The sequence below is a fragment of the Cibotium barometz genome, chromosome 15, assembly GCF_041138505.1.
Source record: "Cibotium barometz isolate CiBa-2024 chromosome 15, ASM4113850v1, whole genome shotgun sequence".
Taxonomy (NCBI): Eukaryota; Viridiplantae; Streptophyta; class Polypodiopsida; order Cyatheales; family Cibotiaceae; genus Cibotium; species Cibotium barometz.
In genome coordinates this window covers 105,541-126,314 of record NC_141060.1, presented here as the reverse complement: position 1 = coordinate 126,314, position 20,774 = coordinate 105,541, and the positions used below count along the sequence as shown (strand labels likewise).

General features: G+C 42.8%; 2 protein-coding genes across 3 annotated transcripts in view; one reads left to right on the top strand and one right to left on the bottom strand.

The window, feature by feature from the left end:
- LOC147630811 (uncharacterized) overlaps positions 1-20,774 on the top strand; it is a 39,686-nt gene that overhangs the window by 7,457 nt on the left and 11,455 nt on the right. The window contains exons 5-8 of one of the 2 annotated variants that reach the window (XM_086809201.1): positions 1,990-2,043; positions 2,451-2,528; positions 2,617-2,679; positions 2,751-2,872. In XM_086809201.1, the coding sequence (XP_086665327.1) occupies positions 1,990-2,043; positions 2,451-2,528; positions 2,617-2,679; positions 2,751-2,872 (317 nt within the window). The remainder of the gene's footprint in view (positions 1-1,989; positions 2,044-2,450; positions 2,529-2,616; positions 2,680-2,750; positions 2,873-20,774) is intronic. The other variant, XM_086809202.1, reaches the window with a different exon arrangement.
- On the bottom strand, positions 10,190-16,920 carry LOC147630812 (uncharacterized). The gene is made up of 2 exons (XM_086809909.1): positions 15,679-16,920; positions 10,190-10,336 (listed from the first exon to the last, which is right to left on the bottom strand). The coding sequence occupies exons 1-2, from the start codon at positions 16,864-16,866 to the stop codon at positions 10,190-10,192; spliced, it is 1,335 nt and encodes a 444-aa protein (XP_086666035.1). The 5' UTR covers positions 16,867-16,920.

The following is a 20,774-nucleotide window of genomic DNA, read 5'->3' as shown; positions in this document are numbered from 1 at the left end:
AGTGAACAAGACTTAGATGGGATCTCGTGCTTATGCTTATACCAGAGCTTCTATCTCATGAATAGGGTTGTTTTGGTACGGCATACAGATCAATTAGTACCATACCTTACTGTGTGTATTAGTAACATTTCAAACCAAATTTTGGGGTACCTTTTTTCTTGAAGTTCTAGATTTTAAGGGATGCTTGTATTATATCTTTCCTTTAATAAGTTATGCCAATGTGACTTGAAACAATGTGTCTAGCGTCTATTGTTTAGAAATGGTTGATATTGTGCTAATTCTTTCTATCTTTAGTGGTGCATTTGCCCTATCAACTACTTATTTGTTGCTCTCATTCTTTCTATCAGCTACTTCCCTTAGTGCTAGGCTTCATTATGGCTGAGTCTGCCCTGCATCTATGGAGGTTTGACAGAAACTCAGTACGAAGGCCTTTGTGTGAATATATGCTCTTATGCGTGTGTGTGTGTGTGTGGAGTGCGTGTGTGAGCGCATATCTTTATACAGAGTTCTACACCCACTATTGGGCAGTGATGGCGTTAGTGGGGATGTCGTAGTATCTAGTCCATGCTACGCATAATGGAGTCGATAGTTATATAGTCTTGTGGTTGACTACCATGAGTATATAATACGCACATTCCTAAAAGGTGAATTTGGGCCTGTTCTTGGATTCATCTAGGTATATACACTATAGAATTAAGTATGCTACTAAAAAAAACTCGTACTGTACGCCAAGGAATCTTGTGGTACCAATTAAGAAGAAGAAGAACAGCACCTTGGTCCTCAAGTAACAGATGCAAAAGAACACGAGGGTAATATTAAATTTCTCCATGTCTATTTACATGCTGCACCATTGAACTGCTTTGGAAAGTATCTATATTGGTAGATGTCCCTCCGATTGAGATTCTTGTAGCTAACAGAGTAGTTGCATAGACACACGTGTTATATCCCACCCAATTGCACCTTTTGGAGTCCTTGCTCCAGTTGTGAGTCCAGCTGGTTCTCACCATGCGGATGCTCATCAACAACACCAGTGCGGCTGCTCTTCTACTAAGTATAGCATCCTAATTTTCCCTGTTGAGGATTGGGAATTATTTTCATGCAAGGGGTGCTTTGTTGGCCGTTCCATCATTCAGCTTCTCCTTCCCTATAAACCACCTTAACGTTTAAGAATTTATTATCCATCTCCTTTTTGTCAAGGGCCTAGACATTGCTCTAGTATGAAGGAAGACCTTCCCTTAGGACTGCAAACTTTTGTGTTGATGGCGTTTTCCATTATCAATTGTTAGGTTTATTTGGCCTTATAAGTGAGTGTCCGCTTGACCATGTGTGAAATACCCCTTAGCCACTTAACCACTTATCTTATCCATACCTATGTGATTGCCGTGTTGCAGATTGTACTTCACTCTTATCCCATGACCAGGCCTATATAATGTGGCCCTCACACCTTGTATCACATCGCTAATTATTCATTTTTATATATCTATTAAGTTGCTCTATTGAGTCTTCACACCTCTCATGTGGTTTCACTCTCTTAGCTAGATTTATTTTTCCACTATTTCTAGTAGTACCACATGTACATTGGGCCTCATTAGGACACTTGAATTAATGACATAATGGTGTTTATTAAAAAAAACCAAATGTGTGTGCATGTGTGTGTCCTATAAAAACAAGTGGCTTGTGTAGATGGACACATCATCTGCTATCATGGGGGATGTCTCTTCCCATGACTGTATAGTAGAGAGGGCACCGTTCTTACAATCTGTACAGAGGCTATGTAATCAGATTTTGTTTACACAAAATCAAGATTTTTGTCACAAAACAGCTCAAGTCTAGCTTCCAATTCTGTGCACAGCTTGAGAAAGGCTTTGTAGAGCACATTGCCTGATCAACTTTGTGTTTGCTTGCCAATTTTCTATTTTGATCAAAGCCGGACTTGGCTCATGCTGATGTGGTAGATACTTATGAAAATTGGTGGGGTGGTGTTTGCAGAGCCTCTCAAAAGCTTTGAATATGTCGAACGATATTGTGTCTGTCGTACTGAAGGTATTAGGATTTGTGGGATTGATTTTTATCATAGTTTGATTCATAGTTTTTTCATACTCAGACATACGCATACGGGTATGAAAGTATGGTATTTTCTCATCATCTGAAACGTACGTGAACCCTCACAAGAAGTTTTGCCAATTACAACATCATGAGCTTTTGTAGGGGAGGCACCGTGTACCTAGCTAGGTATGTGGTGCCTCCTCTACAGAAGCTCATGATGTTGAGTACTATAAGGAAAAACTAAGAGCATTTATATTGATTGATTTTATTTTTTTTCATTTGCATTCATTCACCATATGTTGCATGTCTACACAGTGAAACATACGAGTGTGAAAAAAACTATGGTTTGAATTACCTGGACTTCAACAATGCTTCTTAAGATCTTGCATGATGGTCTTTCTCAGGCTTCGAAGCGAATGACATCACTTGACAAGCCTAAAACATGGGGCAGTGTTTGTCCAGAAGGAGACTCCATGCATAATGTAAGGCTTTTGGCAGACACAAGTGTCAATTTCACTAGAGTCTTTTCCTATTCGATCTTTCATTTCTTTGTGGTGGACCTTGCTGCAGTATATTGCGGATCCTTGTTCTGAAAACAACCCTTGGAATGTAGTCGACAATATGTTTTTGCGGGTAAGTTTTTAGTAGCTTAAGCTTGTGCTAATGTTGGGAAATGTTGAGTGATCACTTTCTGGGTTTTCCAGGATCACCTAGATGGTCTCCTAGAGTCAACACTAGGCGAGAGAGAGCAAGAAATTGTTCGGTTATACTACGGATTCGACTGCCCAAAAGGTCATGGCATCTCATTCCAAAGAATTGGTGATAGGTGAGGTTGCATCATTTACCATCTTTTTATCCTCAAGCAGTTTCCATCAGGGTATGTCCCGTTACAGATCGTCTCTACACAAAATGTCTGGATGAATACTTCTGCCTAGAAATGACCTGATTGTGGCCAATGAAAATATTTATGAAGCGATAGAGGGGGGTTGATCAAGGTGCCTTTGAGGTTTTTGAAATACTCATCACCATAGTTGAGTTGTTTAAGGTGTTCCAGGAAGAGATGTGTGAGCACGGAAAGGGGAAGAGAGAGAACTTACATATATAGGCATCCATGCCTTGGAGTAGGGTGCATGCTACTTATTCCTAAGTTTCCTTAATATGCGGTGCATACCTGCACCACATTGCAGAGCTGAGCTAACCTCATTGCTTACTATTTTCTTTACTAAACTTGCATTATGCTGTCGATTGTGTTATAATTATGAAAAGCCTAACATTTGTAGAGCTGTTGCTTGCCCTTAATGCACCTGAATACATACGTACATACATACGTATATATCTATATGTATGTATGTATTGTGTGTGTGTGTGTGTGTGTATATATGTGTGTGCGCGTGTATATGTGTATATATGTGTGTGTGTGTGTGTCTCTCTCTCTCTCTCTATATATATATATATTAATAATATGTATTTATAATATGTTTTATATATATATATATATATATATTAATAATATATATATATATATGTATAAATAATATGTATTTATACATATATATATATATATATATATATATATATATGTATGTATGTAATGTAATGTATTGTGTATATATGTGTGTGTGTGTGTGTGCGTGTGTGTGGTTTGAGTGTGTGTGTGTGTGTGTGTTATGTGGGTGGTGTGTGTGAGTGTATGTGAGACGGCGGTGGAGACCTGCTCGCCTGCTCCCTCGATCTGCTCGCCTGCTATCTAGACTATCTGCTCGCCTGCTCCGGGTGAGTACGTGTGGTCAGGCGCCTCTTCCTGGACTGTGTCGGGCTCCTTCCTGGTCTGTTTTGGCCCTGCAGCTCTCTTCGCTCCCTTCTCTTGTTCCCAGTTGCGCTGTCTTATCATCATCGATCTGCTCTTCTTCCTGTCTTCTGCGACCTGCGTACGTGTATAGGACTGCCTGTGTGTGTGCGTGTCTGTGTGTGTGTGTGCGCGCTCCTTCTGAACTGTGTGACCTGCACGCTTGTGCGCCTCTGTGACTTGCACGTTTGTGTGCTTGCGTCCTGCCAAGCTGCGACCAACGACTTGTTCTTCTACATTCTCATGTGTGCGCCTGTATCTTGTGTCTAGCGTCCCCTGAAATCTACAGCTTCTCCTGTCCTTCTCTGTACATCCCTCTGTGTGTGTGTGTGTGTGTGTGTGTGATCTCTGAGAGAGAGAGAATTTCATGGCTTCTCCTACAAAATACTATGCTCATAAAAAACAAAAGCAGGCTATGGATCAGAATGACCCTGTGCATGAGACGCCGGGCTGATTTATGAGGTAATGCATGAAGGATTTCAGGATACACGCAAAAATTGGAAAGATCCTGTTCCTATGGTGGGGCTTGCAGTGGATGTGGATGAAATCATAGATCCCATTCGAGAATATGCGAAGCATGCTGTGATTATCTTTTTTCCAGGCAGGATGCCCGTTGCTGCTGATGTCGGGAATTGGTTAACACGGACATTGGGTGGTTGTTTTGTTCGCAAAGTCCACTATGTGGCAAGAGGTTTCTTTGAGGTCATTATGGTGGATGAGCACCATAAACAAACGCTTTTAGAGCACTCCCCTCTCTTCTATGGACAACGGATGGTTCATGTATTGCCATGGTCCCCCACCAGAGATTATCAGGCTTTGATTAAGCATCGCTGTCCTGTTTGGGTAGAAGTGGTGGACTTCCCCCAATGTTTGGCCTCCTTGTTACCTAAAATTGCAGCATCTCTAGGAAAGGTTGTATGCCCTCCTAGACCAAATGGCAACTCAAATTGATTCTGTATTTTATGGGACACAGATCAGCCCACTCCGGAATCTTATGCTGTTACCATAAATAACGTTTCCATGGGGAGTGCATTTTTCAGACTCAAATGGGGTCTTTTTGCAGGTGCATGCTTTGAGTGCAAAAAGTTTGGACATATGGCATCTCAATGCCCTCTGGTCCTCCATAAGATGCCGCCTGATGCCTTGCCCATCCCAATGCAAAATAAGGACACTCCTGGTCCTTCAGGGATTAAAAACAAAAGTATGAAGACTCCTGTTATGCCTCAAGAAAAAGGCAAAGTGCCAGTCTCTTCTGATATGAATGTAGCTGTGGCTAATCCCTCTACTTCTTCACCAAAAGGAAAAGAAAAGATACTTCAAGAAACCTCTCAGCCACCACGCAGGACAATTATCCCCAGGCGTCCTTTACCTTCTAGAACTTGGAATGGAGCCTCCTCCAGTGGACATACCCCCGAAGAAAATTCTGGAATTGGCATCACCTGGGCTACTGTAACTGCAGGTCGTACTCTGTTTCCCGAAGAAGAGGCTGCTAGCTTGCTAGCCACCCGTCTCATAGATATTCCTCCTCCTGATCGAGGTGCAGACCCTGTGGAGGAAATGCAAGCTTGAGCTACTTTTTTTGTTCATGCTGTACATACACTATAAATATGATGTCATATATCACAGTTTTGACTCTCAATGTACAGGGTTTGTGTGACCCTAAAAAGTGGAAGATGGTTTGGGCATATTTGAAGCATATGCAGCCAGATATCGTTGCTCTTCAGGAACACAATCAACATCACTATGTTGGACAGCAAGGCCATTATGCTGGTTATGATATTTTTTATGCAGGCCACCATGCCTTTTCGGGTGTACTTTTTCTTGTGAAACATCATTTGCAGCCAGTCATGGCATTTAATGACTTCCAAGGCAGATGGATGGTTATGCAGTGCTTTATTCAGGGTGAAATCTTTGAATTTGCATCGATATATGCACCTCAATTCTCTCAGGCTAGAGGACAGATATGGCAACAAATGAAATTGTACCCTTGGAGACAGAAAGCATTCATATGTGGAGATTTCAATAATGCCCCTCAACCTGGTGATAATACATCCGGTCGTACACATATGCTTGCTACTGAGAGGTCTTCGTGGGCAGATTTTGTAGCAACGCTTAATCTGATTGATATTTGGAAAGAATCTCAGCCTCTGATGCCTGGGTATACCTTCCAACATAATGCTCAATCCACTTACAAAGCTCGATTGGATCGATGGTATCAGCTTGATCCGTTTCATTATGATACTCTCACAACCAAATTGTGGCTAGATTATACATTTACATATTCAGATCATGTACCCTTATGGCTCAGAGTTCATCTGCATGACATGCCCGATGACAGATTGCCACTTCGAAGGTTGCTTATCATCAATAATAGTTACTTGGAGCATGATGCATTCAAAGCACTGATACTTGAGGCCTGTCAGCCACTCTTTCCTCAATCTTTCATTGACTTGGATTATGCATGGACAGCTTTTATTGCTCGCATGCAATCAGTCATCCGTGATTATGGTAAACAGTATCTGAAAGGTTGGAGACAGACTGTTGCTTATGCTAAGCAAACATGCCAATCGTTAATTGAGCTTAGTCATCTTCGCTCTCTAACTTTGGCTGAAGCCACTTCTTTATGTCAAGCTCGTCACTGTATTCAGGTAAATGATCATCGAAAGCTTGTCAAATGGGAGATACGGGCACGACAAAAGGCGCTTTTGGACAAAGGCTGCTCTTCCAAATTTTTTTTCAAGAGTTTACATTCCAGAAAACAAGCTGCATCTATATGTCGCACTTTAATTTCAGATGACACGTGGACCTCCACCCGAGCACAATTGGCTGCGACTTGTGTTGCCCATTTCTCCTCTCAATTTGATGAGGATGATTCTCACGCCATGGAAGTGTATGATGCACGTCATCAGTTATTACAGCATGTATCCCCCATTCTTTCTGCTACTCAAGCGCAACAACTAGAAACAAAATTCTCTGAACAAGAATTGTCTGATGCAATCAGGTCTTGTGGCCGATGGAAAGCTCCAGGATGGGATGGCCTTACAGTTGAATTTTTTCTTGCATATTGGGACACCCTCAAATTACCTTTGCTGCGTATGGTAAACATTACCTGGGAGACAAGGCAAATGCCAGCTTCCTGGAAAAAAGGATTAGTGAAGCTGTTGCCTACACTTATGTCAGTCTTTGGCAGACTGGAGACCAATTACCCTTATGCCAGTGATATACAAGATTATCAGTAAAATGGTTGTCGATCGCATTAAGGGTTACTTGAATGATGGACTTCATTCTGCACAGTATGGATTTATTCCTCGCAGGCACATTACAGATAACATTGCAAATGCTTATATCGGCATTGAATATGCCAAATACACGCAGCAGGATGTCTTATTATTGCAAGTGGATATTGCTAAGGCTTTTGATACTATTAAATGGGGGTTCATTCAAGAAACCATGCGTGCTCTGGGATTTGGAGAAAAAATGCAGAATATCATTTACTGGCTTTTAAGTGCTCTTTTGTATGCTATAGCGACGCATCCCATGCTTCTTTATATGGATCATTTGGTTGATACTGGCAGTCTTCATGGATTGGACATTCAGAATAGACGTCAGTTGGTTGCTCAAGCTTATGCTGACGATTCTTTTTTTCTTCCTCGCAATACACATCAGGATCTCTCTACTTTGATGCAAGCTCTTTCTTTGTTTGCACTTGCGGCTGGCCTACAAATCAATTTTCAGAAATCTAAATTGTTGCCTTTGCATTCAAAACAGTGGCATGATTTGCTATGGCCAGGGAAATAGTTCACTCCACTCATTTGATTCGGCATTTGGGATATCCTTTGGGATGGACAGTCACTTGCCGTCAACAAACAGATTGGGTCTTGGCAAAGCTCAAGAAAAAGTTGGAATACTGGAAACTTGCAACATGGCCTTTGCATGTTCGTTTACGGATTCTCCAATCCATCTTGGTTGCCTATATTCAGTTCTACCTTCCTCTCATCAGGTTTTCTCAGGGGGAGCTGAAATTCTTTATGTCCACCATCTTGGAGATATTCTGGAGATCGAAGCAGGGGAAAAAGAGTGTACGTTTGCTTTCGGCAAATCGTTTGTGTACCCCTAAAATGCATGGAGGCTTGAATATCCTTAATTTATAGGTGCATATTCTTGCCCACAGAGGTAAACTGATGCTTCAATTTCTGGAAGGCACTCAGCCTTGGACAGGGATGATCCGTCATTTATTACTTTATCTGACGACTTCGGCTTTTGGCCATTGGCAACCTACTCATTGGGAATTTATTCTTGGTTACATTACTGGCAAAATTAAGGGCTGTCCTCTCATTTCTGGCTTACTTGCTGATTGGAAGCTTGTCCTTTCAAATTTAAAATGGAATGGTCGTGACTCCTTACAAGGCAACTCTCTCCGCGCTAAGAGCATCCATTGGTCCAAAGCATTTTCAGTTCCCCTGGCGGTGCAAGAACCCCGGCGTTCATATTTTCTCCACTCAAAGGGTGTTACCTCTGTGGGAGATATCATCCATCGTGATGGCTCCCCTCTTTCTTTTCCACAGGCTGCTGCACATTATGGCTTGGGACCTCACTATCGTCGTCTTTGGCGTGATATAATTCAGATGCTTCAGCCTTTTTTGCCGATTCCACTGTTGGAAATTCGATATCGCCTACAGGATTGGACTATCTCCTCTTCTGATTCTTCATGCCATCCCTTGAGGCTATCTGATATTACAGTTGTTGGTCTGTATAAACATTTGTTGCCATTCCCTTGGGTTTCTGAACGGGCAAATCTCTTCTGGCATATGCATCGGTCGTCTTTGTGGTGGAAAAGACGATTGTGATCTCTTTGGCATTCGAAGCTTCCTCTTTGACAACAGCTTTTTTTGTGGCGCGTTCTTTTGGCTGTTATTCCCTCAGGACAGTTTCTGGCACGCAGACATATATCCTCATCCACTTGCCATAGATGCTCTGCTTCCAGGGAGACAGTCATTCATATTTTCTGGAACTGTCCTTCTTCTCGTCAGTTTTTTCTTCCTATCGTCCAGCTTCTGCGGGCTAGATTTCCAAATATGAAATTTGGAAAGTTTTTTTGGCTATTTGGTCTTCATTTGCCCAGACCAGAATTCACTCTTTTCTTCTCATGGGTGCGCTACTGGGCTTTATGGACACTATGGAAAGTTCGCAACCATGGAGTTTTCGGTGATGCGGCTTTTTCTGCTTTTTCTTTCTTTCGGTACTCCCTGCATCAATCTTTCTTCGATTGCATGCAGGTTGACCAAATAGATCATGATGTATATTTGTCTTATATTGACATCTTCAGTTGATGTACTTTGAGACTATCTACTTTGGATAGTCATCTTGTAAATTTAATATACTTATGATTCCACAAAAAAAAAAGTGTGTGTGTATGTGTGTGCGTATATATATATGTGTGTGTATGTATGTATGCATGTAATGTATTGTGTATATATATGTGTGTGTGTGTGTGTGTGTATATGTGTGTATATATATGTGTGTGCGTATATATATATGTGTGTGTGTGTGTGTAGATAGATGGATAGATACACACACACACACGCACGCGTGCATGCGCACACACACATACATACATACATATATATGTGTGTGTGTGTCTATTGTGTGTATATATATATATATGTACACACACACACACATACATATGTGTGTGTGTGTGTATGTATGTATGTATATATCTATATATCTATTTATGTATTTTGTACACACACTTTTTTTTTTTTTGGTAATGTCTAGTGCAGTATATTTATATGTTCACAAATTTACAAAGATGGGAGATCTCCATAAAGGAGAGGAACCCAAATGTCAGAAACATAAACAAAAGAGCTCTATGCAAGAAGCATCCATATCACCCTCATGGCAGGCATCATATAAGGATTGCCGCAATGACAAAGAGCCCAATATCTTGTTGGGTTTTATGCTGTGTATGCACCCAGAGGAGTGCTAGTGATCATCAGTAGGTTACTGGGGCACTTTTTACTTCAGTTAGTGGAGGTTTTTTCCCCAGTTTAGTTCATTTTCACTTATATGCAGTTTATAAGTGTTTTGGTCCACCCGGCACATTTATGGCCTGACATGTGAACACTTATCCTTTAGGGGTCACTATCATGTGGCTTGTACTTGATTTTTGATCTATCATTGAGATATACAGCAGTCGTGTTCACTCCCTCTCCTTGGTTTCCACGCCTGTTTGCTTTCTGTAAACCCTAACCCTAACCCTGTTTTGTCTTCAATTGGTATCAGAGCTTTGAAGCTCTACACTACCTTCCAGTACACATCCTGCGCCGCCTTCAGCAGAGCATTGAAGCTCTGTATAGCTGCTGCCCGTACAACTGTACCTGCCCGTACAAAGCCTGCGCAGCCTTCAGTAGGTACACTGCAGGTTCCGTACAAGTTCGCCGACTGCGCCATCAGTACAGTACTGCACGTCGCCTTCAGTCGGAGCTTGTGTACCAGTCAGTCTGCGCCACCTGCCCGTGTCTAGTCGCCTCCAGTTGGCCTTCAGCCCGTACACCTGTGCGCCGTCAGATATACTCTGCGCCTGCTGCCCGTACCTGGTCGCCTCCAGTCGGGTACTGCATTAGTCAGTCGTCGCCTACAACTATTGTGAGCGCCGACTTCAGCACCGACTGTACCTGCACAGTACTGTGGTCGCCTCAGTATCCGTACTGTACCTGCTTGCTTACATAGGACTGTTTTCGTACTTTGCTACGAGTACCTGCACAGTACAACAGTCTACGAGTACAACATTAACTCATACGCAGTGCAATCTCAGCTGGTAAGCATTACAGTTTTTGAGTTTTGGGCATTCTTATTTTTCTCTGTGAAAAATATACAGGCACAACAGGCAGTTTTTCTAGCAAGAAAAATATACAGGCACAACAGGCAGTTTTTCTAGCAAGAAAATATACAGGTTTTTTGCACAGTTTGGGTGCAGCAAATTTGGGCATTTTTGGGGCATTTTGGCATTGTGTACGCCATTTGCTGCTCTACTCAGTCATTGGTGCATTGAGCTGCACATTCAGAGGATTGAGAGTGCAGGCAGATTTGGGTGAACTGTATTCAGTGGAGTACAGTTGTTATCAGGGTTTTTTGCTATTGGGTTTTTTGGTAAACAGGTACAACATTGTGCGTAAAGCATAATGGCAAATCAACAGCAAAGTGATGTATTCACATATTTGTCTAAGGAAGACAAATTGGATGGCACGAACTACTCCTTGTGGAGTTTTATGCTGAAAAATGTGCTTGTGGCAAAAGGTCTTTGGGATTTTGTTAGTGGTGATGAACCACGTCCAGGTCCATTGGCTCCAGAGACTCCTCCTCAAGGGGGTGCTCGTGGACGAGGACAACAGGTACAGGCTCCAGGACAGCCATTGCCTGTTCAGAGAACTAATGCTCAAAAGACATGAGATGCCAGGGATGCACAAGCTTTGTCACTCATTGCATTGTCAGTTCAGAGGTCCATTATACCTCATATTCGTTCAGCTGGCACTTCACAGAATGCATGGGTAACTTTGGAGCAAATGTATGCTGCTCGTAATGAGGCTAGGATCTCATTTTTGAAAAGAGAGCTGGAAAATCAGAAAATGAATGAAGGAGATGATATGTCTAGCCACTTAAACAAGCTGCAGGATTTGAGAGAGCAACTCATCAATGTGGATGAGATTATTCTTGAGACACAGCTTGTGTCCACCATCTTGCACTCTTTGCCAAGATCCTACTTGGCTTTCCATACCTCTTTGAACCTCAGCATGAGGAATGCTGTTGAACCCCTCAAGTATCAGGAACTTGTTGCTCTCTTACTACAAGAGGAGCAAATGAGGAAGAATATGAATATGAACACAAATGCTGAACAAGCATTTACTACAGGTCAAAAGGGAAAAGGGAAATCTCAGCCAAAGAGTGCAAATCAAAATTCAGGTGATGGTGGTTCTTCACAGGATACCAAGAAAGGTGATGGACAGCCCAAGAAGAAGGGCAAATGTCATTACTGTAAGAAGCCAGGTCACTACATCACGGAATGTAGGAAGAGGATTGCCAAAGAGAAGGCAAAGGAAGCTGGGATGTCTGTTAATGATGCTCCTAAAGCTCCTCCAGAGACTGCTTCTTTTGTTGAGGACAGGGATTACTGTTTTTTTACATGCAGCTATGATGCCTCTTGGTCTTCACAGGCACTCAGTTTGACAGAGCATGCATGTACTTGGTATTTTGATAGTGGTGCCTCAAAGCATATCACATCTCGCAGGGATTTGTTTACTCATGTTGGCCCTGCCCCTGTTGGCAAAACTGTTCAGTGTGCCAACAATGCTTCATATCCAGTTTGTGGCATTGGGGAGATTCAGCTTACAGCCATTGATGGCTCTATTCTCCGCCTTACAGATGCCTTATATGTACCAGGGATAAAGAAGAATTTGTTGTCCATTTCTTCTTTAGCACATTGTGGAATGTAAGTCCACTTTGATGATGATAAATGCATGGTCAGAGACAAAGCAAATGCCTTGACCTTGATGCTTACTGGTACATTATGTCATGGACTTTATGAGTTGGATGCATTTCAGCCAGTGGATCAGTCTGCTTATCATGCATTCACTCTTACTCCAGCTATGGTTGATGCGGAGTTATGGCATGCTCGCATGGGGCATGTAAATTTTGGTAGTCTTATGCTTATGCAGCGACATAATATGTTTACAGATCTACCTCTCATGGAGAAGCCTCCAGATCACATTTGTGAAGGATGTATTTTGGAAAAAATGCACAGGTTTTCCTTCCCACGTGATCAAACTCTAAGAGCAACTGCAAAGTTGCAACTTATACACAGTGATCTTTGTGGTCCCATGCAGACGAAGTCATTAGGTGGTTGCTTTTATTTTGCAACATTTATTGATGACTTCTCTCGTATATGCTGGGTCTATCCTTTGACACAGAAATCACAGGTATATGATGCATTTTTGGCCTTTGTAGCACTTGCTGAGACAGAGTCAGGATGCAAGGTGAAGACTCTCCGTTCTGACCGAGGGGGGGAATATATGTCACATGTGCTGAATTCCTTTCTTGGGAGTAGAGGTATAAAACATCAGTATACTACTCCTTACACTCCACAGCAGAATGGGGTTGCAGAAAGGAAAAATCGGTCACTCATGGAGATGGCCAGATGTATGCTAAAGGCAAAAAGACTACCACATATCTTTTGGGTGGAAGCAGTAATGTGTGCTTGTCATATTTTAAATCGATGTCCCACAAAGGCATTGGTTTCTATTACTCCTTTTGAGGCTTGGCATGGCCGCAAGCCTTCTGTATCGCATTTTCGTATCTTTGGGTGTCTTGCTTATGCACACATACCCAAAGAGTTGAGGAGGAAGCTTGATGATAAAGCCACAAAATGCATTTTTGTTGGGTATAGCCGTGAGAGCAAGGGCTACAGGTTATATGACCCACTATCCAGGAAGATATTCATCAGTCGAGATGTGATTTTTGATGAAAAATCAGAAATATCCATGGCTAGTTATGAGGCAAATCAGGCTGAAAATGATGTGTTTGAAGGTCTACTACCCATGGAGTTTCATTCCACAGTTGGTGATCCAACTCATGAGGGTACTGGACAGCCAGCAAATGATGTAGGTGGTGCAGAAATTCAGCAGCCAAATGAACCAGAAGCTGAACCAAATATGGGACAGCAGGCACCACAGGTCAGACATATACCTAGATGGTATTTGAGGACATTACAGGACAGCCATTTAGAGGGTCCTCTTGCTGGTCGTACTCGTAGGGAGACAAGGACCAATGAGCATGCACACATCATGGATTTGAATCTGGTTATGGCAGCCAGTTTACAGGATGATGATGAGCCTGATTCATTTGTGGATGCACGAGATAATGTGCATTGGAACAAAGCCATGCAGGATGAGATTGATTCTATTAAAAAGAATCAAACATGGGATTTGGTTGATCTGCCCAAAGGCAAGAAAGCCATTGGTACTAAATGGGTCTATAAGTTGAAAAGACATGCAGATGGATCCATTGACAGGTACAAAGCCCGTTTAGTTGCAAAGGGCTATGCACAGAAGAAGGGCATTGATTATGAGGAGACATTTGCTCCTACATCCCGTATGTCGACACTTAGGTGTGTCATTGCATTGGCTGCACATCGTGGTTGGGTTGTTCACCAGTTGGACATAAAGACTGCATTCCTACATGGGGACCTCGAGGAGGAAGTATATGTATTTCAGCCCATGGGATTTGCAGAACATGGTCATGAGGGGAAAGTATGCAGGCTGAAAAAGGCCTTGTATGGTTTGAAACAAGCTCCACGAGCTTGGTATGCAAAAATAGATGCTTTTCTACTCACTCAGGGATTTGTGAACAGTCCATCAGAGGCCACTTTGTATGTGAAGAAAGAAGAGACAGATCTGCTGGTCATCAGTCTTTATGTGGATGATCTCTTGCTCATGGGATCAAATGATGACAAAATTGCAGCTTTTAAAGAGATACTGCAACAGACATTTGACATGTCTGACTTGGGCCTTGTACATTACTATTTGGGCATACAGTTTGTGCAGGATAACAGAGGCATTGGGTTGTTGCAATCACGTTATGTTGCTAAACTTCTGGAGAAGTTTAAATTTCAGGATTGCAAGCCTATTAGTACTCCTATGGAGCCTGGGATGAAACTGTCACTACAAGATGACAGTGTTTCCTTTGATGCCACTACATATGCTCAGGCTGTTGGGTGCCTCATATACTTGTGTAATACAAGGCCAGATATTCAGTATGCAGTCTCTCAGTTGAGCAGATTCATGCACAGCCCACGGTTGTCACATTGGCAAGCTGTGAAGCGTGTATTCCGTTATTTGCAGGGTACCTTGTCTCTTGGGTTGCTTTATCCTGAGGGGGGTGACATGCAGTTACATGCTTACAGTGATTCAGATTGGGCTGGTGATTTTGATACCAGACATTCCACTAGTGGGAATTGTTTCTTCCTTGGCGCTTCATGCATTTCTTGGCTAAGCAAGAAACAGACCACAGTGGCCACTTCATCTTGTGAGGCAGAGTACAGAGCAGCCTACACTACTACTGTTGAGTGTGTTTGGCTGCGTCGTCTTATGACTGATATGGATATTTCAGTGGAGGAGCCTACACCTATCTATACTGATAGTCAGAGTGCCATTGCTGTGGCTAGGAATCCTGTGTTTCATGCTCGCACGAAACACATTGAGATTCACTATCATTTTGTTCGGGAGAGACTCCAGGCAGGAGATATCAGTCTGATCTACTGTCCTACAGATCAGAATGTGTCAGACATCTTCACCAAGGCATTACCACGTCCGAAATTTGAAGCATTCCGCAATGCTTTGAATTTGTTTCCTTTTGGTGGATGATGTACAGTGATCACATATCACTCCAGGGGGGTTTGTTGGGTTTTATGCTGTGTATGCACCCAGAGGAGTGCTAGTGATCATCAGTAGGTTACTGGGGCACTTTTTACTTCAGTTAGTGGAGGTTTTTTTCCCCCAGTTTAGTTCATTTTCACTTATATGCAGTTTATAAGTGTTTTGGTCCACCCGGCACATTTATGGCCGGACATGTGAACACTTATCCTTTAGGGGTCACTATCATGTGGCTTGTACTTGATTTTTGATCTATCATTGAGATATACAGCAGTCGTGTTCACTCCCTCTCCTTGGTTTCCACGCCTGTTTGCTTTCTGTAAACCCTAACCCTAACCCTGTTTTGTCTTCATATCTCACCCAGAAAAGAAATAGTGAGTATTGGGACAAAGACTGCAATAATCTGCCAAAGAGCCAAAAATGTTTCCCAAATCTGTGACTCGGGAATCGGAGCCGAAGATAGCCTGAAATTCTGGTGAGGAGGGTCCTGGAACAAGGACATTGCCACAGCAGATGAAGAAAGGTTTCTGAGGGAGCTGAACATCTTAGACATGTGGATGGTGCAATGTGACGTTTGGCAAGTGTGACCCCAGCTGATAATGTGCCTGTCAAACATCTCCAAAGAAAGAGTCTTTGCTTCAGTGGCATTTTACACTTCCATAACATGCGGAGATTCTTCCGCCACCAAGAGAGAGGCTTTCTCATATGCCACAAAGAATTGGCATGTTGCTGAATCCATGGGGGAGGCTGAAGAAGCCTGTAAGCTTTGATGGAGGTCAAGGCTGGAAGGGGAACAGGATGAGTGCTTGCAGTAGATGAGCACAATTGCCAATCCATGAGCCTGTCTGTGTCAGCCATAGTTGGAATAGGTAAAAAAGGAAGCAATATTTCAGCAATTTTCTTCCATATTGGCCTATGATGCATTCCCAATGCATAGGTAGCAGTGGCCCGAGGAAAGGATAAGACATATCCTCGATCATCCACCACATCATGTATGTACCTAATTCCCAGTTTCATAAGATTGTATGCCCGAACAGGTTCCTGCAAGGCAAGTGGAGTGTCAAAAATGGCACTCCAATGAATACTTTCCTTCCTCATGGAGTTCATCCCCAAGCAATTACGAGGAGCCCATTTGACCTTAGAGAGAACTTGTTTCCAGTCAAGTATTAAGGCAGTGGAAAAAGGACAGCCAGGTATCCTGCCTTGAAATCTCCCAATAACAACCTCCCAATGATCCGTAATCCAATGACCATAAGCTAAAGTCCTCATGTTGACACACATGGACGCTAACATACAAGTCCATGGCTGTTGTTGGCAGAAGAAAGTGTGCAACATAGTAGCCTTCCTTGCAAGTACATGATATCTTATATTGAGAATATTGAGTCCACCATGCATCTTTGGGGAACACACCATTTCCATCTTCATCAGTCTCAAAGCTTTAACAGCAGATTTTGTCTTCCATAATATCTCCATAGCTTGAGACATAAAGGCTGAAATATCCCTGGAGGACCAATGCAATAAAGGCAAATAGAACTGAACATAAGACATCACTATGGATTGCACAATTCTGAGCCTGACATGAAGAGGCCAAGTAGATATCTTCCAGTATTCCAGCTTACGATGGAGTTTTTGGAAAATCCATTTTAGTTGCTGCTTTCTTGAGATATGCCATCCAATGGGATATCCCAAATGTCTGACCACTTCTCTGGAATGCACCACCTGCCCCGGCCAAAGAATAGAATGCCAATCACATTCTTTCAGGGGTATCAATTTAGATTTATCAAAATTAATATGCAATCCAGCTGCCTGTCCATATAATGAGAGAGTGGCCATAAGCTTGCAAAGTTCCGTAGGAGAATTCTGTGGCATAAAGAAGGAATCATCTGCATATGCTTGTGCCAAGAAAGGTTTAGCCCCTGGGATTTTAAGACCAGTCATCTGTCCTGAGTCTGTAAGATGATCAAGATACATCAACAGAGGATGAGTGGCAATTGCATAGAAGAGAGCACTAAGAGGACAGCCCTGTCTAACCGATCGACCCAATATCCATGATCGAGACAAATGGCCCCCAAGAATGCATTGAGCAGTAGCGTCAGAGTATAGCCAATAAACAGCATTTGCCATCTTGGGACCAAAGCCCAGCTTTGTCATAATCTGAGAAATGAAATCCCATTGAACATTGTCAAATGCCTTAGCAATATCCACCTGCAATATCAGCACATCCTGACGAGAATACTTAGCATATTCAATTGCAGTCAAGGCATTGGATATATTGTCATGGATTTGTCTTCGCGGCAGAAACCCATACTGATGAGGGTGAAGACCTGCATGGAGTATACCATGAAGCCTATGCACTAACATTTTGGCAATAAGTTTGTAAATTACCGGCATCAATGTAATAGGCCTCCAATCAAATATGTGATCACACAGATGGTTTTTGGGCACAAGCTTGACTATGCCATGTTTCCAAGAATGTAGCAACTGATTTTCTTGCCATGCCACATTGATCATTCTCAAGAGGACCTCTTTCAAATCATCCCAAAAAGAAATGTAGAAATCCACCGTAAGGCCATCCCAGCCAGGGGACTTATATTTACTGAGGTGGAACAATGCATTATCCAGTTCTGTGTGAGTAAAAGGCCTCTCCAAAGCAAGAGCATTATCCGGCTCAACTATTGCAGAAACATATTGGAGTAACTCAGTCCTTGCATCAATTACTTGATTAGATGGGAAAGGAGGAGCAGAGAATAATTTCTGAAAATAGTTGTGGCATTCATCTTGGAGATCCAAAAAAGAATGAGTCCAAGAACCATCCAACTTTCTAACCCTCAAGCATGAGTTTTTCTTTCGAGTAGCATGCAACCCTTGAAAGAAAGCTTTTGATGAGCAGCCCTTGTCCATGAGGGGCTTCATTCTCGCCCTTATCTGCCATTTGTGCAATTTCCTCTTATCATTAGCAGAAAGTTTTGATTGAGCACGTGATAGGTAATCCTTTTCTGAATCCGTAAGTGGCCTAGATTGGGAAAACTCAGTCAATTGTTGCACTGTCTCTTTTGCCCCCCTAATCTCATTCCTCCATTCAGTCATATGCCACTTGCCATACTCCCTAATGACATTTTGCATACAAGAGACAAAGCTGTCCCAAGCAAAATTCATGTCCTCCTGGGCATGCAATAGCAAAGGATGAATAGCAAATTTAATCATCTGCCGGAAATATATGTGCTGAAAATATGCGCTGTTAACATGCAACAATCTACTCGGGAAAAGTGGCAAATCATCCAGAGGCATGCCAAGCTGTAAATTCATCCACAATGGAGCATGGTCTGACAATCCCAATGAGAAATCTATCAGTAGATGAGGGCTGAAATCTGCAAATTGTTGTGGATAAAACAGATACCATCTGTCCAGCCTTGCCCAATATGTGGTAAGTGCATTATGGTGAAAGGTATATCCAGGGACCGACCCTTGAAGAAGTAGCCATAAATCTTCAGCCTGCACAGAGAGAAGCATGTCATCCCATTTCTGCCTTTCCAAAGATAGCATATGAGACCGTTTTGTGGTGTTATCCCTAGGCAGAGGGGAATTATTAAAATCCCCACAGATGAATGCATTGGATCTCCATGGATATCTACATATAGAGTCCCACAATGTGGCCCTCATGGCCGAGGTCTGGGAGGCATACACTGATGCAAACTCAAAAATATCACCATTGACATTACATTGTATGACAATCCATCTGCCACTGCTGTCATTGAAGGCCAACTGAGGCTCCAACTCATGTCTCACCAGTATGCATACACCTGAATAGGTAGCGGTACCAGCATAATACATATCATAACCATGCAAAAAGCCATGATGTCCAGCCATGGAGTGCTGATTGTGCTCTTGCAAACAAACAATATCTGGCTGCATTTTATGTACATAATTCCATAAAAGCCTCCCCTTTGAAACATTGCAGAGGCTCTGTACATTATATGTAAAGCACTTAAGTGTTTGAAGCATAAAAGGGGTATGTACAAAAAGGTGAGGATGAAAGGAGAAACTTCAAAGAGGCTATACCTCTGCCTGCATAGGCTGCATGCCTTCACTACTCATGTAGGACATAGCATTTTCCCCCTCCTCTGAATCACATATGGGGATGCCTTTCTTCAAGACCCCCACCCAATTTTGAAGGACAGGGGCGGAGGCTGAAGTAGAAGTCTGTCCTGGCGAAGGAGAAGAAGCATCCCATTGACGAGATTGAAGAGGGCGTTGCTTCAGAACAACTACCTTCTTAGGTTGTTGGAAACCATCCTGATCAATTCCCACAGATTCATTCAGCTTCTCTTTCCCTTTATCTTTTCCTTTTCCAACAAGCAAGTGTACCTGATTAGCTGATTTTGCATTCTTGGCTGCATTTGTATTTGCTGCCTTAGCTTGCAAATTCTCATTCTTTTCCCGGGGCTGAGGTGGCAAAGCATTTGGAGGGGGCTGATGGAGAACCATCGGGCATTCAGAAGCTAGATGCCCAAACTTGTGACAGGTAAAACAAGCACCTGCAAACACACCCCACTTCAATTCAAAATACTTTTTGCCCAATTGCACCCCCTCAACTTCGACTGCAATAGAAGGAGGGGTAGGTATATCAGTGTCCCAAAGTATACAGAATCTGTTACGGTTTCCCATGGGGCGTGGAGGACAAATAACCTGTCCCAAAGTGGCAGCCAGGCCAGGCAACTCTTCACGCATGTAATCCGGAAAGTTTGCAACCTCAACCCATACTGGGCAGTGGTGCCGTATCAGGCTTTGGTAATCCTTGTTGGGAGACCAGGGCATAGCATGCACCATTTGCCTCCCATAAAACAGCGGAGAAAACTCAAGAAGCCTCTGTTTGCATGAAGCATCTGATAGATGCACCTCATAAAAACCTCTGGAAGCAAAGTATACTCCTTCTACAAAGCATCCTCCAAGGATGGATTTGATCCATTGTGCAACATCACTGGCTGCGGGAATTCTTCCTGGAAAGAATATTATGACCGCAGTTTGAGAGAGCTTCCTGAGGGGATTCACAATGGACGGCAATTTCAACTTATAGGTGACCTCTGGAATGGGTTTGCCCCATTCTTGGCGAGACTGCTGGAAGTCATCTTTAAGAGTGTCATATACATATTGAGCTTCTGATGTAGATTCTTCCTGCAACAAAGGAGGCTCTGATAAGCGACGTTTCGCATCTGTATTTCTTTCTTTCCTGGCATATGTACAGACGTCCATTCCTTGAGCCATAATCAAAGCACGCAGGAAAAGGAGAGAAAGGTTGTCGAAGGAGGCAGATGAGATATTGACAGAGAATTCGAGCAGAGGGCAGAATCAGCAGAAGTGGATACGCAGGTACGTGGACAGATAGGGGAGGAAGATTGAGGGCTATTTGGCGGTCAGAGTGCAGAACAGAAAAGGAGAAAAACTGGAACAAAAAACTG